The sequence below is a fragment of the Mauremys mutica genome, chromosome 3, assembly GCF_020497125.1.
Source record: "Mauremys mutica isolate MM-2020 ecotype Southern chromosome 3, ASM2049712v1, whole genome shotgun sequence".
In the NCBI taxonomy this organism is placed as follows: domain Eukaryota; kingdom Metazoa; phylum Chordata; order Testudines; family Geoemydidae; genus Mauremys; species Mauremys mutica.
The window spans coordinates 158,171,602-158,197,854 of record NC_059074.1 but is presented as its reverse complement, the minus strand read 5'-3'; the positions used below and the strand labels follow the sequence as shown (position 1 = coordinate 158,197,854).

Genomic DNA, 26,253 nt, shown 5'->3' with positions numbered 1-26,253 from the left:
AAAGAGGTACTGCTGACCAAAAGTCTCTTGCTCAAATGCACTGGACACAGACCAACAGTGGACAACACATCTTGAAGAAGTAAAGTTACTGTGCAGGTAAGTAACAGTGTCTTTTCCTTCAAAATAATAATGAAAATTGCTGCTTTTTGTCTTATAAATTTTGTTATATTTCAGCAGTTAGCAATATTCTTAAACATTTCTTAAGAAGTGGTAACTAAATCATATACATTTTTCTTCTTTAGGTTAATCTGGGAACATACCTGTATAACAACAGATTCTTATCTGAGGTTCAGAAATGCAGTGACTTTCTAACTTCCTCTTCCATAGCTGTATACTATAGTGTGTGCCGCAGCATGCTCCCAACGCCAGCTAAGTGCCACTATACATTTAATCTACGAGATCTCTTCAAGGTGTGTTATACTGCAGCAGACATTTTAGATTGCCATAAAAGTATTCTCAATTTTTGTGCAGAATGAACAAGCAAGAGTATATATTATTTTGTCTACTGAATGTAGCCTGGTTCTTGGAGTTAGATTATTAAATTAGTCTTGCTATCTGGAGTCCTATGATCGTTTCAATTTGGTTTATGACATACAGGAAAATAAATTTGGAGATTTCCATATAATCCAGTCTTTGCTTTCAGAATTGCCAAGATCACTCAGAAATAATTATTAATAAATAGAAGAAAACAGAGGGCGGAAGTGATAGTCTCCTTCAGACTGCAAATTGTTTGTTTTAAAAGTATTTGTTGCTGCCTACCAGAGTGGCCATACCATGAGCGCTATATACTAACCTATCTCTCACTTATTTGTGCACTGGTATATATTGTTGCATTTTACCTTTATTGCCTTCAGTAAAAAGATGTGTTAACATTAGAAACAAATATCTAGGAACTAAATAATTTTGGCCATTTTCAGCCCTGCGACAAGTGGGCACAACTCCATTGACTTCAGTGAAGTTGTGCTTCCACTTATACCAGGACTCAATTAACCCTTTAACTATATTCATTTACTGAAAAGATTAAAGTTTGAATCAAGGCTGAGCATATACATCAGTCCCTGTTGTGCATGATCTACAGATATAAAAACATGTTCATGCACTATTAAAAGTTTCAATAAATTGTGATTTCAGCAAGTGTGGTATTTCTTATAAAATAAAATACTACAGTATCTTACAGTAATGGAACTCAAACAAGAGCTATTTTATGAATTTTCAGGGCCTCGTGCTGCCAGGGAAGATGGGAAAGGGTAAATAATTAGGTCAGGAGTTGCTTCTATTCCTAGTATGTATGGAAAGTTGGCTCATGTAAGCTCCATGTGTTGCAAACTGACCATCGCAAAAAGTACCCAAGGCAGTCACTTGCATTGCTGATGCTTATGGCTGAACAAATATGGACTGTCATCTGGCTTATACCAACAGCCCGGTGGTAGGGCTTGGATTGAGCTGCGCCACCCCATTAGCACTCCTGAACCCACTGTGCCTCAAGAGGTACAATATTTTCAGTAGTTCCTGATGCCCAGGGAAGATACACCTGCTGCTACATCCTATAGGGGATACAATGTGCACTTTGTTTCATGTCCTCCCACCTTCCCTGGCTAGCAGGATGTTGTAAGCATGGTCATGGCCCAGGAACTGTCATGTTACCATCTCCTGTGTGGGAGGTATAAGGTAGGAGAAGGCTTCTTGTGCCCTCCTGCTCCCTTGAATGCATGTGCAAGGGAAGAAAACACATACCTTAAGTGAGAGCTATTTGAATGCTTTAGTTCTGATTAAAATGTATGATACTACTGTTGATAAAGCTTAATACAATATATGGTAGCTTAAAAATAAACATACCAGGATCTCTTTTAGTAATCCAATTACCGGTAATTTAAATCTTCATATAAACATGATGTACTAAAATTGCTAACAGGTGCTCCAGGGGTTGTTGCAAGCCCACAGGTCTGTTATTGTCTCAAATGAAACTGCAGCTCTTCTCTTTGTGCATGAAACAACCCGAGTATTCCATGATCGCCTGATTGAATCTGCTGAAAGAGAGATTTTTTATCAGTTTCTTGCAAATGAACTCCATAACTATTTTAAGGTAAATATATGTATTTTTCTTCAGACATTTTCTTTAGACGTGCATTTGTTTTAGGCCCTTTTGGAAAACTTCCTTAGTTATAAAAAATAATAGCAATTATAGATGTATAAATTAAGGGCCATAATCTGCTCTCATTTACACCAATATAAATCCTGTGTAACTAAGAGCAGAATTTGGCCTGATGTTAAAAAGTTAGCCTGCTCCTCAATCCCCCATATACATAATTCTTGCTGATTTCAGAAGGAGTTCCATGTGAGGAGGCTTGCAGGATTGGGCCCTTAAATATTAGATGACTGATTCTATCTGACCCTGTGTGGGTAAACAAAGGGAGGGAAGGAGGGAGGTCTTTTTCCATCTTCTACCACAGTTGGAGATGAGCAGAAGCAAGCATACTGGAATCTGATAACACATAAAGCTTTCTTTTGATAAAAAATAAATATTTCTCTACATGTAAGTGATAAGATAGTTTTCAGCTGAAATTTATCTGAAAAACTAAGGAAATCTCTCACCATACTTTGCTTTAGGTGCTAAAAATTAAATAATGAAGCCAGGAATGACAATAATATTCACTCTCCCATTTATGTACTGTATTGTGGTATATTTATATCTGTTTAACTTGCTGTCAGGAAATATGAGTTTGTAGCAAACTATGAATGTTTTCAGTCTGTAGCAATTTAGGAATGTTTAAAATACTGTACAACGCATTTTTAGTTGTGAATTTAGTCAAAGAGGAATTATTTTATAAGAAACACCAACACTGCTTCCTATGGCACTCAGTTTTCCATGGAGTTCTCTCTTACAGATATTGACTAGGCTTAACCCTGCTTAGTCTATGAGATTTGACAAGATCATAATCCAAGATGAAATACTGTAGATTCTGTATTTTTCACATAACTTATTATTAGCACAGTGCTAACATTGGCTGCCTTAATTTGGCGCAGCTCCATTGACCTCGTTAGAGCTACATCAATTTACACCAGCTGAAGAACTGGCCATTAGAGTTTAACTAGCTATTCCAATAACAGTTTGCAAGAACAAAAACAACTCTTAACTACAAGACACATTTCACTGTTTTATATTTAGTCAGGTTCAACATTAGGCAAACTCAGCTTCTAGGGTTGTACCATGTTTTTAATGTGGCAAGTTGAAAGCAATTTTACAGGAAGAATCAATTGTAATTAGTAATATGTAAGTAATATGTAAATCACAAGGGAATTACTGATACACAACTAATCATTGAAATACTCCTCTTGTAGTTCTTCTCTAATAGACTGTTGTTGTGTTGTGTGTGTGTGGTGTGTGTTTGTCTGACAAGCTGCATGCTTTAAATGTTTTCATGCATTTGCAAAAGTTAATTGGAAATAGAAATGCACAGAAAACATCTGGAAGATCAGTCATTTTAGATGGGAAAGGGAAATCAATTTCATGGCCTATCAGTCTTCACCAGGTCCCTTCAAATAGGTTGTGATGGATTACAATATGTTTGTTTTTCCCTGGAATGAGACAGATCTTATGTCTAGAACTTGTGTTAGCTGTACCAAGTTGGTGGGTTACACACACAACAAAATATATGTCTGCAATTGCATCAGGTTTTGTAAGCCAAATACAGGAATGTCTTTATTTTAATATGTATGGGTTGGGTGTTACAAATCTCCTAAAATAGCATAGTGAACATTTTAACAAATATACTGAAGATTTTTTTTTAAATACTGATCAATTGGGAGAGATATAAATGCAAAATAGAGTAATCATCTGTTTTCCAGACATCCATAATAAATTGGTATTGATTATTGATGAGCAGTATCATTTACAAAGTAAAAAGATTTCATTTTAAATGTTAGAGAACAATACTTTGTTGATTTGTATACCCTTTACTTCAAATCCTTTTTTAAAGATGCTAGCAAAAAAACCATAAAGCTCAAGAGAAAAACTGCATTACAAGTTACAGCCAGCAATCCATGCTAAATTGCTGTATTTTGCTGCAAAATGATAAAGATGCTTGTTTTATTAATATGCTCGCCTTAGAAAACACTATTTCTTGTCAAAGGCACTCTTGAATGACAAAAATACTTTCTCTGTTTGAAATGGTCTTAATGGTTGAACACTTACTGAATCTAAACATGAGAGCTGAATGGATTAAACCAGACCTGTAAGCAGCAAAGAGCAAGTTCTTCTTCAAGCAATTGTCTACACAGATCCCACTGAAGGTGTATGCGTCTTGTGCATCTTTTAGTCAGCAATGTCCTTTAGGAGTGTTCATGCACTTTGTACGCCGTCATGCCACCAACAGCAAGATTATAAAGGATGGAGCAGCCCCAACCTGCCACTTGATTCCTTCTAACCTCCCATGGCAGCAAGTCAGAACTACAGTGTCCTCCTGCCTCCTTGTTTAGAATTAGGGTACTAGATAGTTATGGGCCTGTTCTACACTATGGGTTTATACCGAATTTAGCAGTGTTAAACCGAATTAACCCTGCACCCATCCACACAACGAAGCCCTTTATATCGATATAAAAGGCTCTTAATAGTGATATCTGTACTCCTCCCCGACGAGGGGAGTAGCGCTCAAATTGGTATTGCCATTTTGGAATAGGGTTACTGTGGCCACAATTCGACAGTATTGGCCTCCGGGAGCTATCCCACAGTGCACCATTGTGACCGCTCTGGACAGCAGTCTAGAGTCGGATGCACTGGCCAGGTAGACAGGAAAAGCCCCGCGAACTTTTGAATTTCATTTACTGTTTGCCCAGAGTGGAGAGCTGATCAGCACAGGTGACCACGCAGAGATCATCAGCACAGGTAACTATGCAGTCTGAGAATCGAAAAAGAGCTCCAGCATGGACCGCACGGGAGGTACTGGATCTGATCGCTATATGGGGAGAGGATTCCGTGCTAACAGAACTCCGTTCCAAAAGACTAAATGAAAAAACATTTGAAAAAATTTCCAAGGCCATGATGGAGAGAGGCCACACCAGGGATTCAGTACAGTGCCGTGTGAAAGTTAAGGAGCTCAGACAAGCCTACCAGAAAACCAAAGAAGCAAACGGAAGGTCCGGGGCAGGGCCGCAAACATGCCGCTTCTACGCTGAGCTGCATGCAATTCTAGGGGGGTCCGCCACCACTACCCCACCCCTGTCCGTGGATTCCGAGGTGGGGGTAATCTTAGCCTTGCCTGAGGATTCTGCGGATGGGGAAGATGAGGAGGAGGACGAACTTGCAGAGAGCACACAGCACTCCATTCTCCCCAACAGCCAGGAGCTTTTTCTCAGCCTGACAGAAGTACCCTCCCAGCCTTCCCAAGCCACTATCCGAGACATGGAAGGGACCTCTGGTGAGTGTACCTTTGTAAATATAAAATATGGTTTAAAAGCAAGCATTTTTTAATTATTAATTTGCCCTGAGGACTTGGGATGCATTCGCGGCCAGTACAGTTACTGGAAAAGTCTGTTAACATGTCTGGGGATGGAGCAGAAATCCTCCAGGGACATCTCCATGAAGCTCTCCTGGAGATACTCCAAAAGCCTTTGCAGAAGATTTCTGGGCAGGGCAGCCTTATTCCGTCCTCCGTGGTAGGACACTTGAGCACGCCATGCATGTAGCAAGTAATCTGGTATCATTGCATGACAAAGCCCAGCTGCGTATGGTCCCAGTGTTTGCTGGCATTCAAGCAATATCCGTTCTTTATCTCGCTGTGTTATCCTCAGGAGAGTGATATCGTTCATGGTAACCTGGTTGAAATACGGGAATTTAATTAAGGGGAGGGAGAGAGATGGTTGGGCTGTTTGCCTGTGGCTTAAAAGAAATCCTTCCCTGCATTTAGCCAAGCAGGGGGAAGGGAGCGGGGTGATTGGCACCGAGCTTTTTCGCGTTTGGCTAGCTGGGATCTTCCCTGCTACCAGCCACGTGGTGGCGGGGAGGGTGGCTAGCAACAATCTTCCATGATACCAGCCACACGGTGGGGGGAGGGGTAAAGCGATCATCCCAGAGAATTGGATGGGGGCGGTTCTGGTGCTGCATGTTAACAGGAAAGAAGCAGCACTCAACGGGCTTTGCTTGCTATTTGGGAAAGGAGGTCGCTGGATATATGAAGGCTGTAGAAGCCGAAAGACAATGGCTTACCATGGCCGCATGCAAGCCGAATTCTGATGCCCGGCCCTGCGTCTGTGATCTCTAGCACCAAAGCCACAGGCACTCAATATTAAGATGCAAAATGTGACCTTGTAGTGAGATCACATGTGCTATGTAAGGTGAATAGTGTTGTTCACCATGAAAGAGTATAAGCATTGTTCTGTAAAATGTATCTTTTTAAATACTTCTCTCCCTTTTTTCCCTCCCTCCTGCAGCTGCAAATTTTTCAAGTCTCCCTCCTCCGTCCCGAAGGCTATCTCAGATAAGGCGGCGGAAAAAAAAGACGCGAGACTAAATGTTCTCGGAAATCATGGAAGTGACCCGCAATGAAAGAGCTCATCTGAATGAGTGGAAGGACGTGGTATCAAAGTACAGGAAAGATGCCAGTGACCGTGAGGACAGGAGGGACCAACGTGAGGACAGGAGGGACGAACGTGAGGAGAGGAGAGACGCTCGAGATGAGAGGTGGCGGCAGGAAGATCTGAGGTGTCAGGATGCAACTCTGGGGCTGCTGCGTGATCAAACGGACATGTTCCGGCATCTGGTGGAGCTTCAGGAACGGCAGCAGGATCACAGAGTGCTGCTGCAGCCCCTGTATAACTGTCCTCCCCCCTCACCATGTTCCCTAGCCTCCTCACCCACCAGACGACTAAGAACGCGTGGGGGGAGGCTCTGTGCACCCGCCCATTCCACCCCAGTGGACAGCCCAACCAAAAGGCTGTCATTATTTTGAAATTTTTTTAGTGGCCTTTTCCTTCCCTCCTATCCTCCTCCCAAGAGGAAAGGAAATCGAAAAGTCTGCGACAATCATAGAGGAATATCATTGCTTTCCAGCGCAGGCAAGATCCTTGCACGAGTGTTGCTGAATCGCCTGATTGACCACCTGGAACAGGGTCTATTACCCGAGACACAGTGCGGCTTTCGTAAAGAGCGTGGCACTGTGGACATGATCTTCGCAGTCCGACAGCTCCAAGAGAAGTGTCAAGAGCAGAATCGTGAACTGTACACCATCTTTGTGGATCTCACTAAGGCTTTTGACACTGTCAGTCGTGAAGGTCTGTGGCGTATCATGTCGAAGTTTGGGTGCCCTGATAGATTCATCCTGATGGTACGTCAGTTCCACGACGGCATGACGGCTCGTGTTCTGGACGACGGAGAAGCTTCAGAGGCCTTTCCCGTCACAAATGGCGTCAAGCAAGGGTGTGTGTTGGCACCGACCCTGTTCAGCATGATGTTTTCAGCCATGCTGTCAGACGCCTTTCAGAACAGTTCCTTGGGAGTCAGCCTGAGATACAGGACTGATGGGAAACTGTTCAACCTGCGAAGACTCCAGGCTGTCACCAAGATAAAGGAGACTGTGCTACGAGACCTCCTTTTTGCTGACGATTGTGCCCTGAATGCTGGATCAGAGCAGGAAATGCAAGCCAGCATGGACAAATTCGCAGCAGCATGCGATAACTTTGGCCTTCTTATCAACATAAAGAAAACCGAAGTGATGCACCAGCCAGCTCCGAAAGCCCAACATCAAGAGCCCATCATCACAGTGAAGGGGCAAAAGCTGCAAGCAGTGGACCAATTTACATACCTTGGCAGCACCCTCTCCCGTGCAGTGACAATTGACATCGAGGTCAACTGCAGAATCGCCAAGGCAAGCTCTGCATTTGGCGGACTGCTGACCAACGTGTGGGACCGCCGTGGAATAAGCCTTGCTACAAAGCTTAAAGTCTACCGAGCAGTAGTGCTAACTACCTTGATGTATGCCAGTGAGACCTGGACTGTATACAGGAGGCACGCTAGGCAATTGAACCACTTCCACACGACTTGCCTCCGCAGACTTCTGAGGATTCGGTGGCAGGATAAGGTGCCTGACACAGAAGTCCTTTCCAGAGCAGGCCTGCCATCAGTTTACACTCTGCTTATGAAAGCCCAGACACGCTGGGCAGGCCATGTTGTGAGGATGCCAGACCACCGCATCCCCAAACAGCTCTTCTATGGTGAGCTGTCTCAAGGAAAGCGATCGCACGGGGGACAAAAGAAGCGATACAAAGATACGCTGAAAGCCTCTCTTAAGTCCCTGGATATCGACGTCACCTCCTGGGAAACCCTGGCACAAGACCGATCGACATGGCGTACGCTGATCCACCAAGGCTGCCAGACATCTGAAGCTAGAAGGATAACACTAGCACAAGAGAAGCGAGCACTCCGTAAAGCCAGAGCTGCAAATGTTGTAACAGTGGTGCCCACGCATGTCTGCCCGACATGTGGCAGAACATTCCGTGCCCGTATTGGCCTTACCAGCCATTTGCGGACGCACTGTGGACAGCTCACAACCTGATAGATGTTAAGGTCTTCCTCGAAAACGATGGACGAACATCCTCCTCCCAAACCCCACCCGGGCTACCTTGTCAGTTCTCTCCCTCTTTTTATAATTAATTAATAAAGAATACATGATTTTAAAACAAGAGTGACTTTATTTCCTTAGGAAGCAAGCGGTAATCGAAGGGGGAAGGTGGGTGGCTTACAGGGAATGAGTCAATCGGAGGAGGGGGGAGTTCATCAAGATAGGGATATGGGTTCCATCTATCGCCCCACCACAGTTAGGAAATCCCATTGCAGCAAAGCCATCTACTATGACCTGCACATTTCCCAGAGTCACAACCTTTCATAGCAGCAGCTTAATGATTGCTTTGGCTATTTGCATCACAGCAGCCCGCACAGAAGATTTGCCCACTCCAAATTGATTCCCGACTGACCGGTAGCTGTCTGGCGTTGCAAGCTTCCAGAGGGCTATCGCCACTCGCTTCTCAACTGTGAGGGCTGCTCTCATCTTGATATTCTGGCGTTTCAGGGCAGGGGAAAGCAAGTCACAAAGTTCCATGAAAGTGCCCTTACGCATGCGAAAGTTTCGCAGCCACTGGGAATCGTCCCACACCTGCAACACTATGCGGTCCCACCAGTCTGTGCTTGTTTCCCAGGCCCAAAATCGGCGTTCAATGGCTAGAACCTGCCCCATTACCAGCATGATCTCCAAAGCACAGGGGCACGCTGTTTGAGAGAATTCTGTGTCCGTGTCCTCCTCATTCTCGTCGCCGCGCTGCCGTAGACGTCGCCTCCTTGCCTGGTTTTGCAGGTCCTGGTTCAGCATAGACTGCACGAGAATGCGCGAGGTGTTTACAACGTCCATGATTGCTGTCTTGAGCTGAGCAGGGTCCATGCTTGCCGTGCTATGGCGTCTGCACAGTTCACCCAGGAAAAAAGGCGCAAAACGGTTGTCTGCTACTTGCACGGACGAAGGGGTGAGGCTGTACCCAGAACCACCCGCGACAATGTTTGTTGCCCCATCAGGCACTGGGATCTCAACCCAGAATTCCAATGGGCGGGGGAGACTGCGGGAACTATGGGATAGCTATGGGATAGCTACCCACAGTGCAACGCTCCGGAAATTGACACTATCCTCGGTACATGGACGCACACCGCTGAATTAATGTTCTTAGTGTGGCCGCATGCACTCGACTTTATACAATCTGTTTTAAAAAACTGGTTTCTGTAAAATCGGAATAATCCCGTAGTGTAGACATACCCATAGTCACAGACTTTAAAGCCAAAAGGGACCATCATGATAATCCAGTCTGACCTCCTGCACATCGCAGGCCACAAAACCTCACCCACCAGCTCCTGTAATAGACCCATAACCTCTGGCTGAGTTACTGAAATCCTCAAATCATGATTGAAAGACTTCAAGTTACAAAAATGCACCATTTAATCTAATTTAAGCCAGCAAGTGACCCAGGACCCATGCTTCAGAGGAAGGAAAACAACCTCCCACCCCTGGGTCTCTGCCAATCTGCCCTGGGGGAAAATTCCATCTCAATCCCAAATAGGGCCATTAGTTAGACCCTGAGCAAATCGGCAAGACCCACCAGCCAGACACCTGGGAATGAATTCACTGTAATAACTTAGAGCCCTTCCCATCTAGTGTCCCATCTCCAGCCATTGGGAATATATTCTACTAGCAGCCGCAGGTGGGCCACATGCTATTGTAAGCAATCTCATCATACCATCCACTCCATAAACATACCAAGCTCAGTCTTGAAACCATTTAGGTTTTTTGCCCTCACTGTTCCCCTTGGAAGACTGTTCCAAAATTTCACTCCTCTGGTGGTTAGAAACGTGTCTGATTTCAAGCCTAAATGTGTTGGTGGCCAGTTTATATCCATCAAAGAGTCCTGTGGCACCTTATAGACTAACAGACATATTGGAGCATGAGCTTTCGTGGGTGAATACCCACATGCATCCGACGAAGTGGGTATTCACCCATGAAAGCTCATGCTCCAATACATCTGTTAGTCTATAAGGTGCCACAGGACTCTTTGCTGCTTTTACAGATCCAGACTAACACGGCTACCCCTCTGATATTTATATCCATCTGTTCTTGTGCCAACATTGGCACTTAACTTAAATAACTTCTCTCCCTCCCTGATCCCTCTGATGTATTTGTAGAGAGCAATCATAATCTCCCCTCAGCCTTCATTTTGTTAGGCTAAACAAAGCTCCTTAAGTCTCCTCTGATCATCCTTCTCTGCACTTCTCTGCACCTGTTCCAGTTTGAAATCATCTTTTTCAAACACAAGAGACCAGAATTATGCAGTATTCCAGATGAGATCTCATCGCCAGGCGAGGATATTTTCTCCACAAATGGAAAATCAAAGAATCAACAAATTGTGACTGTGCTGAGGTACAAATCATGTGACACATCACAAACAATGTCCCATTTACACTTACAGTGGAGGTACAAGGAGGATCCACCTAGCTTATCCCAGAAACATTAGAATGGCTTTCAAACCTTAAAATTAAATTATAATCCCAGCCCGAAGCTTTTCAAATATCATACAAAAGAAGAACCAATGAATAAATAATGGTAATAACACATCCCTGTCTCTACTGGAAATACTTCATCTCATACATCCTAGAATTGCATTAGCCTTTTTCACAGCGACATCACATTGGTGGCTCATAGTCATCGACCAGTGATCGACCAGTACAACCAGGTCTTTCTCCTCCTCAGTTGCTTCCAATTGATATGTCCCCAGCTTATAGCAAAAATTATTTTTGTTAGTCCCTTAGTGCATGACTTTGCACAATTAAATTTCATCCTGTTTCTATTACTCCAGTTTTCAAGGTCCTCCAGATCATCTGATATGATATTACCATAACCCTATTCCCTGAAGAACTCCCTTAGTAATCTCCCTCAAGACTGGCAGTTTATCTTTCACTATGACCTGTTGTAATCTCCCCTTTAACCAGTTCCTTCCCATCTTTCTTATATTAATTCTTCTAGTAATCCCCATCTTTTTAAATTAACTAATAATTTCCCATATGGAACTGTATCAAATGCCTACTGAAATCCAGGTAGATTAGATCTGCATTTTCTTTATCTAAAAAATCAGTTGTCTGTTCATTAGTTTGTTGTTAAGTTTCATTTAAGCCCATTGAGTTTTAAAAAAAAGGTGGGGTTGGGAGTCTCTTCTTCTTTCAGTCTTGCCTAAGTAAGAAGGGTAGATCTGATGGCAGAGTGCAAATCCCTAAATTTAAAATATGCCCAGGATGCAAGACAGTTGTGCTTGCTAACGATGCACATTCAATATGCCTTCTTATTTCAGAGTAACCCATTCTCTTAGTAAGTATACTATTTGAAACTGTCTTTCTAAGCATGTTGAAAAGATACACTAGCTTCCAATCTCAGTCTCCACCTCCGCTCCCAGTCTGCCTGCAGAGCCACTCATATTTTTCCATCTGCCCACCAGCTCTCTGTTCCAGTCTCCTTGTCCAATCAGTTCCAGTCTGAAACTTCCTCCCCTGGCACCCCAGGGGATTTACATTCCTCCACCCTGTCCCGGCCCAGTCCCAGTCTCACTAGGATCCTTGTCCTAACCTATTTCTTTCCATCTTCCCTAGTCTGATTTTAGTCTCTTCTACAGTCCAGTCAGGCCTCCTCTTTCTCCACACTGCCTGGCAGCCAGAAAGGGCCTCATTGAGAGCACATGATAGACAGTCTTCATGCTCTCAGTTCTGGTGCCTCGCCCTGCCCTATCACAGAAAAGCTGAGAACAGCATTTACAGGCATGCTCCTTCACTCTGTGAGGATATCATATGCACAGTTTTGCCAGTGCTAGGAGCTGTGAGGGTGGAATCTTCAGAGATTTTAGCTTCTAAATTCTACTGAGCAAGTGCAACCTGAGATTCTTCAGAGGCTTATAACTCTGCCAAATTTGGATGGATTTTTAAAGTAGCAGGAAAAGGTAAATCCCTGACACAAAACACCACCTGCCAAATTTAAAGTTCCTGCTCCAAAGCATGGAGGCGCTAGATTTTTGAGAAGAAAAGGACATACATTTAATACGGCAAAAATAATGTACTTTCCCTAATTTCATTCCCAGGGTAGGTCTATACTTACCCGCCGGGTCAACGCGTAGAGTTCGACTTCTTGGAGTTCGAACTATCGCATCTAATCTAGACGTGATAGTTCGAACTCCGAACGCGCTCCTGTCGACTCCGGAACTCCACCACCGCAAACGGCGGTGGCGGAGTCGACGGGGGAGCCGCAGACTTCGATCCCGCGGCGTCTGGACAGGTAGGCAGGTACGTAGCTGAAGTTGCGTACCTTAGTTCGACCCCCACCATAGTGTAGACCAGGCCTCAGAAATGGCTGAACCTTTCTAGCTGTAAATTTCAACAAAAAAAATCATCATTAGACAGATATCCAATATGGAAAATTTCAATACAATTAAATATGGCAAAGTTATGGGGAACTGAAATGAAGGTCTAGTAACAAGAACTGGGGGGAAACAATAATAGGCAGAACTACCATTTGATTTATGAGCAGCAGTGAACATTGCTTTCTAACATATAAAATGGTGAGGTTAATAGATTGAATTGTATTTTTAATAGATCACATGGACCAAAGAAAAATTGATGGAGGAGTCTACCATATTTGTGGATTTTCTGGATATGAACACACCTCTTGAAAGTAAAATCTATCGAAACATCACTAACTATAAAAAACTTGTTTCTGTCTTGGAAGAATTCCAAACTAAAATGAATTCAACGAATACTAAGGTATAGACTTGTATATGGTGTTCGTGTCTTCTGTATGCTGTAGAGCACAGCTTCCCACAAGCTCCCAACATGCTGTTAGGGGAGAAACAGTGCTGAAGCCTTTTAAGAGGGTAGAGTTGGCAGAGTGGCATATAAAATGAGGAATAGGGAGAAATAGAGTGCTGAGCTGTAGGGATGGATGGCAACATGTAGAGTCTTGAAAGTGAGGATAAGGAACTAAAATAAACTGAATGATAGAGACAATTGACATGGACAGCAAGGAAGAATAATTTAGCTGTAGCATATTGAATGGATTGGAGAAGGGAAAAGAGCAAGGCATAGAGCTAGAGAGGAGGAGATTGCTATATTACTTGCAAGAGAGATCCGGGTGCAGGCCAGAGTTTTTTAGTGAGGACAGGCAAAGGGGTAAACATCAACATATTTGACATCAGCTTGCGTCATGGCTGTTATATTGTATACGGACCAAATTCTGCCTGCAGATATGCTCAAGTTGAAATTAATAGAAGTTACTTGCATACTGGTATGGGCAGAAGTATATACAATATATTGAAGTATATATTTTTTCAAAATAATAAACACTATATTAGTATCACATCTCAGCCACCGGCTTCTTTTTTAAATTTAAAAATTAATCAGAATAGAAGCTATTCTGCTAATCATCATCACAAGTTTTATTTCTGTCCAAAGAAGTCAGCAGATATGTCTAATTCTGCTATGTGCTCCTATTTTCAGATGCTGGAGTTCTAACAATTTGTTTTTAGTGACTACATCACTGGTTTATATAATGATACTTCCATAAACTTTCCTCCCCACCTCATCTCCCTCCATTTCCCAAAAATTAATCCCCTCTGCTGACCATGAAGCTCATTGAGGAGAATCAAGGAATGAGAGATTTTTGGTCATTTTGGTTGTCCCCACTGCTGTTAGTCCATCTTCTTCTGCACTACTGTAAATCCACTCTGTCCCACGTGAAGCTAAATCCTTCTCTCACATACACGGTTATACTGTAATGCTAATTAACTTTAGTGGGGCTGCACCGCTGTAACAAAGAGCAGATTGTAGCTTATAGTACAGGGGTCAGCAACCTTTCAGAAGCAGTGTGCCGAGTCTTCATTTAGTCACTTTAATTTAAGGTTTCATGTGCCGGTAATAAATTTTAATGTTTTTAGAAGGTCTCTCTATATAAGTCTATATATTATATAACTAAACTATTGTTATATTGTAAAATAAACAAGGTTTTCAAAATGTTTAAGAAGCGTCATTTAAAATTAAATTAAAATGTTGAGCTTATGCCGCCGGCTCGCTCAGCCCGCTGCTGGTCTGGGTTCTGTTCACCTAGGCCGGCAGCGGGCTGAGCGGGGCCTGTGGCCGGGACCCTGGCTGGCAAGGGTCCAGCAGCCAGAACCCCAGACTGGCAGCAGGCTGTGCGGGGCTGGTGGCCAGGACCCCAGACCAGCAGTGGGCTGAACGGCTCAGCCCGCTGCCACTCAGGGGTTCCATCCACCGGCTCCTGCCAGCCAGGATCCCGGCTGCCAGACCCGCTTAGCCCGCTGCCGGTCTGGGGTCCCGGCCCTGCCCACATACAGTGGATACCTACCTTCTCTCTGGTTCTGGCCCATTCACTTTCTCTCTCTCTGCACTGAGCTGAGGGTGGGAGTGCACTGAGCACAGGGCGGGGGGTGAAGGAGCAGGCTAGGGGTTGGGGTGTAGGGTCTGGCCAGGAGCAGGGCCTCCCAGAGGGGGGGGCAATTTGCCCTGGGCCCTACAGGGGCCCCACGAGCTGCTCCGGGTTTTCAGCGGCGGGCCCTTTACTCGCTCTGGGTCTTCAGCGGCAGGTCCTACAGTGCAGCGGAAGACTCGGAGCGAGTGAAGAACCCGCCGCTGAAGTGCTGCTGAAGCCTCGGCACGCCGCCTGGTCAGTACAAGCACCGCAAGCAGCGGGGGAAAAAAAGGGGAAAAAAGCGATCGGCGGCACTTAGGCTGTTCTACCGCCACTGCTTCATTCTTTGGCGGCAGTTCGGCGGCAGGTCCTTCCCTCCAAGAGGGACCCGCCGCTGAATTGCCGCCGAAGACCTGATCCTGCCCCAGGCCCCCTGAATCCTCTGGGCAGCCCTGGCCAGGAGCGAGAATGAGGGAGGGGGCTCAAGGTTGGGGCAGGAGGTTTGGGTGTGGAGTGCTTACCTGGGCAGCTCCCATTTGGTGCAAGGGGTGCAGGTGGGAATATGGGGGGGTGTGCTGCAGGAGCTCCTGTCTGGTGCTCAGGGTAGGAGTGGGGATGTGGGGGATGCAAGAGTCAGGATGTGGGGGGGTGCATGGGGTGTGGGGAGGCTGGGTATGTGGGGGGGTGCCAGAGTCAGGGCTGGGGTCGTGGTGGGGGTGAAGGAGTCAAGCAGAGGGCTGGGTGTGTGTGAGGGGGGTATAGGGCTCAGGGCAAGGGCCTGCGGTGTGTGCAGGGTGCGGGGCTCACGGCATGGGCCTTGGGGTGTGTGGGGCTGCAGGGCTCAGGACAGAGGACTGGATGTGTGAGGGGGAATCAGGGCAGAGTGCTGGATGTGTGGGCTGGGGTCATGGGGTGCTCACGGCAGGGTGCTGTGTGTGTGTGAGGGGGGGTCAAGGCAAGGGCTGGGGGTGTGGGCTGGGGTTGTGGGGTGCTCATGGCAAGGGGCTGGGGATGTGCGAGGGGGGGTCAGGGAAGAGGGCTGGGGTGTGGGCTGGGGTCGTGGGGTGCTCACAGCAAGGGGCTGGAGGAGATATGCCCCTATTCCACCACCTCTCTTCCCCAAGGCCCTGCCCCCACTTCTTCTCTGTCTCCGCCAGGAGCAGCGAGTACGCTTACTCCACTCCTCCCCAGCCCCTCCCTCGCAAGGGCCATCAGCTGAAGGGCTGGCAGAGAGGGAGGGATGGAGAGGAGGAGGAGGGGCAGGAACCCAGCACACTGCAGGAAGAGGCAGGGGAGCCGGCAGGACCAAGCTTCTGCCCCCTGCCCCCGTGGGAGGGGGCAGAGGGTGGAGAAGAGCAGGCCAGGCCAGACCGGGCTGGGTGAGATTTTTAATGTCATGCTGCTGCCTGCCGGGACTCCGTGCCGTCTTTGGCACGCGTGCCATAGGTTGCCGACCCCTGTTATAGTACTTGCTTTTGCAATCTGAGTAGGGTATTGTTGGGTAGAATGGACAGAGTGCAGCGAATCAGGGAGATTAGTGGCAATATGGGTAGCAGCATGAGGATCTCTGTAAGTGACTTTGAGAGAGGCAGTCAAGAGGACAGGAAAGAGAAGAAATAAACATCTATTATACTTTTTCTAGTTATGGGAATTGAGCTGTCTCTCCCATCTCTTCTAGGTATGTTTCCCCCGGCTAGCCCTTTCCCCTTACTTACCTACTGTAAATATCACTTGCCATGTGCAGCTGCTTTCTTACTGAAGTGAGTTTGTCTTTTTTGCTTCCCCAGACTTCAATAGTGTTCTTTAAGGAAGCTGTAGAACACACTACAAGGGCTGCTAGAGTCTTTCGGCAACCAGGTGGCCACATGATGCTAGTAAGAATATTCATTTTTTAACATTTACATAATTCTAAATTTAAAAAAATTAAGAATCCCAATGGAAGTGGGGTTTTATGCAGAATTTCAACTTGCTGTACTTACTAAGAAGATTCACCTAAACTATATTAATTCCTAGCAAGATAAAATCAGAGCTAGCACTTGTATCTTTTGAGGTTACCATATTTAGGAAAATAAACTGAGCTTTGTATTGTATTTTAAAATAAATTATTCTGGCACTGAATAATGTTATCCATCCATCCACGTTCCCTGTATGGCCATGTCACCCCAAAAGTCTCCAGGAATCCTTTACCTTGAGAAGTCTTTGTTGGAGGCAGTTGCCCCCTTCTCCTGTAAGTTTCTGGAAGAATCAGGTAGTCATTCCTCCAATCTTATATTTCGAGAAGGGCATACCTCATGTAGTTGTTGCACCCAGACGTGTAAAGAACTTTGTGGAGGCAGCAGCTGGAAGCTACCAGTTCCCCTACTTGGCAGAAACAGGGCACAAAAGCCTTCCACTTCCTATACAGCACTCTGTACATATGTGAGGGTGTCTGAGGTGTCTTTTAGGCCTCAGCTAATGCTTCAGTAAGGCCATGAACTTTTCCTGCTCTGGTTCTCCCTAACGAGCTGGGCAGCCCCAGACCATACAGGCTCTTTCCTCTTCGAGTGGTTGTTCATGTCTATTCAAAGTAGGTGTGTGTGCGCCGCGTGCACGCCAGCCGGACGATTTTCCCCTAGCAGCGCCCGTAGGGTCGGCCCTGGCGCCCCCTGGAGTGGCATCACTACGGCGCCCTATAAAGGGGCTCGCCAACCCTCCACCCCTTCAGTTCCTTCTTACTGCCGGTGACGGCTAGCTGGAACTTCGCTTGCTGATAGCAAGTTTAGCAGTGTCCATAAACCTAGTGTATATAGTTCGTGTATATAGTTAGTCCATCTAGATTAGTTGTACATAGTTCTTTGCTGTTGGGGGTTCCCCCCCCACGTACTCGTCACCCCGCCGGGGCATGCCCGGGTCTCCTGGGTTTAAACTCTGCAAGGACTGCGGAAAGTTCATGCCAAAGAGTGACCCACACTCTGCTTGTCTGTGGTGCCTCGGGGAGAGTCACCAAAGGGACCGGTGCACTATTTGCAGGGGCTTCTGTCCTAGAACTCTCAAAGACAGAGCACAAAGACTTAGAGTTCTTCTGATGGAGGCTGCCTTGCGGCCACCTTCGGACCCGGAGCTGGCCGACGCGGTGACCAGCACGTCATCGTCGGTGCGGAACACCCCGGCACCGGCGTCAGGACTTAGAGCCCAGCCCAAATCCTCCAAAACCCGGCACCAGAGGGAGTCGGGTCATAAGAAGTCAGCCTCAGTGCAGCACCGCTCACCCTCCCCAGTGCCTGCTAAAAAGAAGAGGTCGGTGAGGGAGCGATCGCCCTGCCAGGACCTCCACAGGCCGACGCCGTCCACCGGTACAAGTGGACAGACTGGGCTACAGCCCCCGGCTGCTCCGTTGATTCCCGCACCGGAGAGAGGGTGGTCGAGTCCGGAGCGACCAACATCCCTGGACCTTAGCGGAGACGTGCGTCCCCCCTCGACGCCAGAGGCATTCGAGGCGGCCTCAGACCTGCTGAGACTCCCAGTACCGGCCTCCCCACATCGTGGCAGGGAGTTGCCGACCATAGCTCGTCCCCCAGTACTGTCTAGGGGCAAGCCGGCCATGCTGTCACCTCCCTCTCCGTCCCGCGCCACCCGGGCAGCACTGGACCAGAGAGACAGCTCCCTGCCTCCGTGCCACTCTCCGGTGACGACGGGTGCCGCTCCCCCCAGGTTCTCTTATTCAGAGACCTCAGACTCAGAGGCGGACTCCTATCGCTCCAGCTGATCGCGGAACAGGAAGTCGACTTCAGGGGTGAGCCACCAGCGGTACCCAACACAGTGGCAGCAGCAATGGCAACCGCCCTCCCAGTCGCCGTTTCGGACCCCTTGGGCCTACCACCAGTCGGTGGGCCAGGCGTTTGGTCCTCGCTCCAGGTCGGCCTCGGTCTCCTCGGCATCGATGGCCCCAGCGCAGTTGCCTCCTCCACCGGCACAGTCGCTGGGCAGGGGTGTGCCGCATCTAAGTTCAGCACCCCTTAGCCGGGCATCGGCACCGACGGTGACCACGGTTCGGGCTCAACAGGTGCCGCCAGACATGCCAAGCTGTTCATTGGTGACCCCGGTACCAGCCGCGGTGCCGCATTTGGAACCAGCACCGGCCCCGCAACCTCGGTACCATGTGCCGCCGGACCCCAAAGGGCTGGAAGTGCCGGAGGACGGGCTGATCCAAGTGATTTCCTCCTCTTCTTCCCCAGATGAGGCGGTCGCGGGCACAGCCACGGCACCGGCCCTGGAAGACACTAGGATCCTTCAACAACTGCTCAGGCGAGCGGCTCAGAGCCTCGCAATCCAGGCTGAGGAAATTGAGGTGGACATAGATCCGGTAGTGGACATCCTGGCTCCATCGGGACCATCCAGAGTGGCCCTACCATTGATCAAGACCATAGAGGACACGTCCCGCACCTTATGGCAAACGCCAGCCTCATTGGCCCCTACTGCCAAGAAAACAGAGAGGCGTTATTTTGTGCCCTCTAAGGGGCATGAGCATTTGTACACCCACCCTTCCCTGGACTCCCTGGTGGTAGACACGGCCAACCAAAGGGAGCGTCAAGGGTTTCAAGGGTCGACACCAAAGAACAGGGACGCCAAAAGGCTCGACCTCTTTGGTAGAAAGGTGTACTCCACGGCGGGCCTTCAACTATGAATAGCCAACCAACAGGCTGTCGTAAGCCGATATGGTCATAACACATGTTCGGCCATGTCAAAGTTTACCGAGCTCCTTCCCCAGGATTCGAGGGCAGAGTTTTCAGCCTTGGTGGAAGAGGGAAAGCTCTTCTCCCGAGCCTCCCTTCAGGCTGCCCTAGATGCAGCGGACTCGGCCTCACGCTCCATGGCAACAGGCCTGGTCATGAGGCGGGGAGCCTGGCTCCAGGTCTCGGGCCTACTCTATGAGGTCCAGCAGACTATCCAGGACCTCCCCTTAGAAGCGCAGATGCTGTTTTTGGACAAACTGGATAAGCGTCTGCATAGTCTAAAGGACTCGAGGGCTACGCTTTGCTCGCTGGGCCTGCATACCCCGACAACCCAACGTAGACAGTTTAGGCCGCAAGTGGCGCTGCGCCCTTACCAGCCTCAGAATCATCCAGAGGTTGGGCGCAGACGGGGCAGGAACGGCAGGAGGCGCCACCAACGCCATCCCTCCGGCCAGGCATCCGGCCAACCAAGACCGACGTCGGGGCCTAGGCCCCCTATTTGATGGTACAGTCGAGGACGGCCTACCGATCAGGACTCCGGATCCTTCTTTTCCTACCTTTGGGTCATGTCTGTCCCCCTTCTACTATGCCTGGTCCCAAATCGCATCAGACAGTTGGGTGCTTCGCACAGTAGAGAGGGGATATTCTATCCAGTTCTCCTCCCTCCCGCCCCACAAGCCCCCCTCCCCATCCCTTTTCAGGGACCCCTCTCACGAGCAACTTCTAATTCAGGAAGTGCGGTCCCTCCTCATAGCGGGGGCGGTGGAGGAAGTTCCTCAGGAGGTATGGGGCAGAGGCTTCTACTCCCGGTATTTTCTAATACTGAAGGCAAAAGGGGGCCTCAGACCCATCCTGGACTTGCGGCGGCTGAACAAGTTTGTGAGAAAGCTCAGGTTCCGCATGGTCTCCCTGTCTTCGATCATTCCCTCCTTGGATCCAGGAGATTGGTATGCCACCCTCGACTTAAAGGACACATATTTCCATATTGCCATAATCCCCCGACACCGTCGGTACCTCAGGTTTGTCATGGCCGACGCCCATCTGCAGTTCCCAGTGCTCCCGTTTGGCCTATCGGCGGCACCAAGGGTGTTCACAAAGTGCATGGCAGTCGTGGCGGCCTTTCTGCGCAGGCGGGGTATCCAGGTATTCCCCTACTTGGACGATTGGCTTATAAAGGGCCGCTCCAAGGAGCAGGTGGAAGCTCAGGTGCTTTTCATCAGGCGGACCTTCCTCGAGCTCGGCCTCGTCTTAAACGAGGCCAAGTCCACCCTGTCTCCTACCCAAAGGATAGAATTTATAGGGGCGGTTCTGGACTCAACACACGCCAGAGCGTATCTTCCGGAGTCCAGGTTCCGGTCCATGTCCGAAATCATTCTCGGTCCGCAACGCGCCCCGACCACCACAGCAAGAAACTGCCTCAAGCTGTTGGGCCACATGGCGGCGTGCACCTATGTGGTGAGCCATGCCAAACTCCGGCTTCGCCCACTACAATACTGGTTGGTGATGGTATACCGCCTGGCCAGGGATCCCCTGGACTCAGTGGTGACTCTTCCCCAGGTGGTGCTGAGCTCTCTCCAATTGTGACTCGACCCACTGAAGGTGTGCTTGGGTGTTCCCTTCGCCACCCCTCAACCCTCCCTCTCCCTGGTGATGGATGCCTCGGATCGGGGATGGGGAGCGCACTTGGGGGACCTCAAGACACAGGGCTTGTGGTTGCAGGAGTACCTCAAGTTACATATCAACGTCTGGGAGCTGAGAGCTGTTCGCCTGGCTTGTCTTACCTTCCAATCCCACCTGGCCGGCAGATGTGTCTCAGTCCTCACGGACAACACGTCAGCGGTCTTCTATATCAACAAACAGGGGGGTGCACGCTCCTCTCCCCTGTGCAGGGAAGCCCTTGCGCTGTGGGACTTTTGCGTTCAAAATGCTACCCACCTGATGGCGTTCTACCTCCCGGGGGAACAGAACGGGCTGGCGGACGCCCTCAGCCGCTCTTTCCGGGGTCACAAGTGGTCACTTCTTCGGGATGTAGTGCGCTCAATCTTCTGGCTCTGGGGTTGTCCCCAGTTAGACCTGTTTGCTTCAAGGGAAAACAGGAAGTGTTGGTGGTTTTGCTCCCTCCAGGGCCACAGCCCGGGGTCTCTGTCGGACGCCTTCCTCCTGTCGTGGAAGGAAGGGCTGCTCTACGCCTTTCCTCCAATTCCCTTGATACACAGGGTAATTCTCAAGATCCGCAGGGATCACACCCATGTAATCCTGATAGCACCGGCATGGCTGCGCCAACATTGGTACACGTTGCTCCTGCACATGTCCACCCGAGCGCCCCTGACGCTGCCCCTGCTGCCGGACCTGATCACGCAGGACCAGGGCTGCCTCCGCCACCCGAACTTGCAATCACTCCACCTCACAGCCTGGATGCTCCATGGTTGAACCCGGTGGAGATGCAATGCTCCCAACAGGTCAGACAAGTGCTGCTCAGTAGTAGAAAACCTTCGACCAGGGCCACCTACCTGGCCAAATGGAAACGCTTCTCCATCCGGTCAGTGAGGGCAGGAACTGTTGCGGGCCCCAATTCCCGTTATCTTAGACTATCTGCTCCACCTGAGACAGTTGGGCCTTTCCCTCTCCTCGGTTCAAGTTCACTTAGCAGCCATCTCGGCTTTCCACCCGGGAGAAAGAGGCACCTCGGTGTTCGCAAACCCGCTGGTTGGTCGTTTCCTCAAGGGCATGGACAGGCTGTTTCCGCATGTCCGTCAACCAGCTCCTACCTGGGACCTCAACCTGGTCCTCTCTGCCCTCATGGGGCCTCCCTTCGAGCCCCTGGCTTCATGCTGTCTGCTGTACCTGTCATACAAGGTTGCTTTTCTTGTAGTGATCACCTCGGCCAGGAGGGTATCGGAGCTCAGGGTGCTGACATCCGAACCCCCGTACACAGTCTTCTATAAGGACAAGTTCCAACTTAGACCTCACCTGGCTTTCCTCCCCAAGGTCGTCTCCCAATTCCACATGGGACAAGATATCTTCCTACCGGTGTTTTATCCAAAGCCACACTCTTCCGGTAAGGAGCGGAGGCTGCATTCCCTGGATGTCTGCAGGGCCCTAGCCTTTTATGTTGAACGGACAAAGCCGTTTAGACGGTTGACCCAGCTCTTCATCGCAGTGGTGGATAGAATGAAGGGGCTCCCGGTCTCCTCTCAGAGGATCTCTTCGTGGATCGCGGCCTGCATATGGGAATGCTATTGTATAGCTAGAGCCACTATCCCTCTGGTTACGGCCCACTCTACCAGAGCGCAGGCCTCCTCCGCGGTGTTCCTGGCTCAGATCCCGACTCAGGAGATTTGTAGAGCTGCCCACGTGGTCCTCCAGCCACATGTTCACGTCGCACTGTGCCATCACGCACCAGGCTAGGGATGATGCCACCTTCAGTCGTGCCGTGCTTCAGTCAGCAGTGACCTCCGACCCCACCTCCTAAGGTTAGGCTTGTGAGTCACCTACTTTGAATGAACATGAACAAACACTTGAAGAAGAAAAAATGGTTACCCACCTTTTAGTAACTGTTCTTTGAGATGTGTTATTTATGTCCATTCCAATACCCACCCTCCTGCCCCTCTGTCGGAGTGCCGGCAAGAAGGAACTGAGGGGGTGGAGGGTCGGCGGGCCCCTTTATAGGGCGCCGTAGTGGCGCCGCTCCAGGGGGTGCCAGCGCTGACCCTACGGGCACTGCTAGGGAAAAATCTACCGGCTGGCGTGCACGCGGCGCGCGTGCACCTACTTTGAATGGACATGAACAACACATCTCGAAGAACCACAGTTACTAAAAGGTGGGTAACCATTTTTTCAGCTTGGGGGACAGCTGATGAAAGATGTCCAATAAGTATGATATTAAGAAGTAAGTAGTTATCCAGCCTGAGTTGTGAAAAACCTGGAATTTATTTTGTTTCCAGATTTTATTTGAATTTCTGTGTCACTCTGAAATATTTACAATAATAAAACATATATTAGAATGTTTTTATATTAGAAACATTACACTCTAATCCTGGTCTATGAATGCAAATTTAGAATAAAGTTAAAAGTTAAGTGATGAGAACATTAAAAGATTCTTGCTATATCTATCCTCTCACTTATTTACTGCTTATCTGCAAACTTGATCAGTGAAAAAAATGTTGACTGGCATAGGGTAAAGAACCAGTTCCGGTGGGAACCCACTAGAAACACGCCTGCTCAATGATGATTCCCTATTTACTATTACATTTTGAGACATATCAGTTAGTCAACTCTTAATCCATTTAATGTGTGCTATGTTGATTTTATATTATTCTAGTTTTTAAATAAATTGTTTAATGCCTTACAGAAGCCTAAGTATATTATGTCAACACTATTACCTTTCTCAACCAAACTTGTGATCTCATCAAAAAAGATATCAAGTTAGTTTGACAGAATCTATTTTCCGCAAACCCATTTTCATTGGCATTCATTGTATTACCCTCCCTTTAATTCTTTATTAATCGAGTCCCGTAACATCCGCTCCATTATGTTGCCTGGAATTAATGTAAAACTGACAGGCTTAAAATTACCCAGGTGATTCGATTTTCCTTTATTAAATATTGGCACAACATTAGCTTTCTTCTTGTCTTCTGGAACTTTCCCAGTATTCCAAGCCTTATTGAAAATCAACTTTAATGGTCCAACAAGCTCCCCAGCCAGCTCTTTTAAAATTCTTGAATGTAAGTTATCTGGACCTGCAGATTTAAAAAAAGTCTCTAGTTCTTGCTGTTAAACATCCTCCTGAGATACTAGTGGAATGGAAAGAGAGTTATCATCATATGATATGACTAAGTCATCTGTTTTTTTGCAAATACAAAACAAATATTTATTGAACACTTCTGCCTTATTATTGATAATTCTACCCTTTCTATCTAGTAATGGACCAGTACCATTACTAAGATTTGTTTTGTTTCTAGTACAGCTTAAAAACTCCTTGTTGCTGGCCATAGATTTCTCCTGGTGTCCCTTTGCTTCCCTTAGGAATTGTAGAAAATTGATATCTTCTGATATATTTATTAATATCAACTTCTCTTATGATGGTCCTTAACGTGAATATATGATAAACACAGGATCTCCTGGACCTGAATCCAGCTTGTCCTTTTCTAAGTTTTGGATCCACTGTCTCTTTCATCCTGTATAGTATCACACTGCAGAAGATTTTCTCTACAACAAAGAGTAGTAGAGTAACTCCTCTCCAATTGTTACAGTCAGTGAGATCACCCTTTTGGGGGTATTCTGACAATGACTCCATGTTTCTACTGGGTCATAATCGTCCCTTTTTTCTCAGAATTCATTAAACAGTTCTGTCAGTTTTGTTAGGTTGGTGGTATCAAGTGCTTTTAGCAATTCTGCTGTAATTTGATTGTCTCCTGTCGCTTTGTTTTTCAGCTGCTTAATTACAGCCTAAACTTCTGAGAATTCTATTAGACCAGTGTTAATGTCAAGTTGATCAGATTTGCTGAAGTGGGGCTGTGGCTGTTGAGGATTTCTTTGAAATGCTGTGCCCATCTCTGTTTCTGTTCTACATCAGTTACAAACATTTTTCCATCTTTGCTTTTTATTGGCCCATTTCCACACAGGGTTTTAGTAACTTGGTAAAAAGCTCTGTGATTTCCTGTCATATCAGCAGTTTCAGCCTCCACTGCTAGATTTTCAAAATATTTCTGTTTCTTTCCCGGTGTTGCTTTTCACTGCTTTGTCTGCTTTTTTTTATTCTAACCATCATAGAAGAGTGAATGGAACTACATTACCTTGGACACAGCACACTAACCAGCAGGGATCTCAAGAAGCAAGTGGCATCATGGATAGGACAGGCGTCCATAGTGTTCAGTAAACTCAACAACATATGAAATCAAAGATATACTGCACCATAACAAAATTTAGAATTTTCAACACAAATGTAATCTCAGTGTTAACATATCACTTCGAAAGCTGGAGACCTACCAAAATGCTAGACAGAAAACTAGACACGTTTGAAAATAACTGCTTATGAAAGATTATGGGCATTGGATACAAAGACTTCATTAGTAGCTAACATATCCAATAAATTGCCAACCACCAGAATCAGATGGAAGCACTGGACATATTTAGGGCATGTACTCTGGATGCCAACACATAGACTCCCACATGAAGTCTGTCATGTCCTGCTGCATAGCATTTATGTCATCTCAGTACTCTAACTGAAGCAAATAAACTGGTGCACAGAAAAAAGTGGAAACATCTACATGCTACCTTCCAGAGCTACACATTCAAGTGGCAGAACTGCTTCAGCAACTGTCTGCTGAAGATAGTCATCTCTGTAGTTGTATGCTGTGTTGTAGCCATATTGGTTCCAGGAGATAGACCCAATGGGTGCAGTAATATCTTTTATTGGGCCAACTTTTCTCACCAATGGAAGTTGGTCCAATAAAAGATATTACCTCGCCTTCCTTGTCTCTCTAATATCTGTAGTTGTACAGTTATTTCATTTTATATTTTTTTTCTCAATCTATAGTGAAGGGATTCTCAAA

The 26,253-nt window shown here is 47.4% G+C and overlaps 1 protein-coding gene across 1 annotated transcript in view; it reads left to right on the top strand.

Moving 5' to 3' along the window:
* The window catches only part of DNAH14 (dynein axonemal heavy chain 14), a 471,830-nt gene that overhangs the window by 314,116 nt on the left and 131,461 nt on the right, over positions 1 to 26,253 (top strand). The window contains exons 53-56 of the mRNA XM_045010332.1: positions 243 to 410; positions 1,913 to 2,083; positions 13,160 to 13,327; positions 16,775 to 16,861. Coding sequence (XP_044866267.1) covers positions 243 to 410; positions 1,913 to 2,083; positions 13,160 to 13,327; positions 16,775 to 16,861 — 594 coding nt within the window. The remainder of the gene's footprint in view (positions 1 to 242; positions 411 to 1,912; positions 2,084 to 13,159; positions 13,328 to 16,774; positions 16,862 to 26,253) is intronic.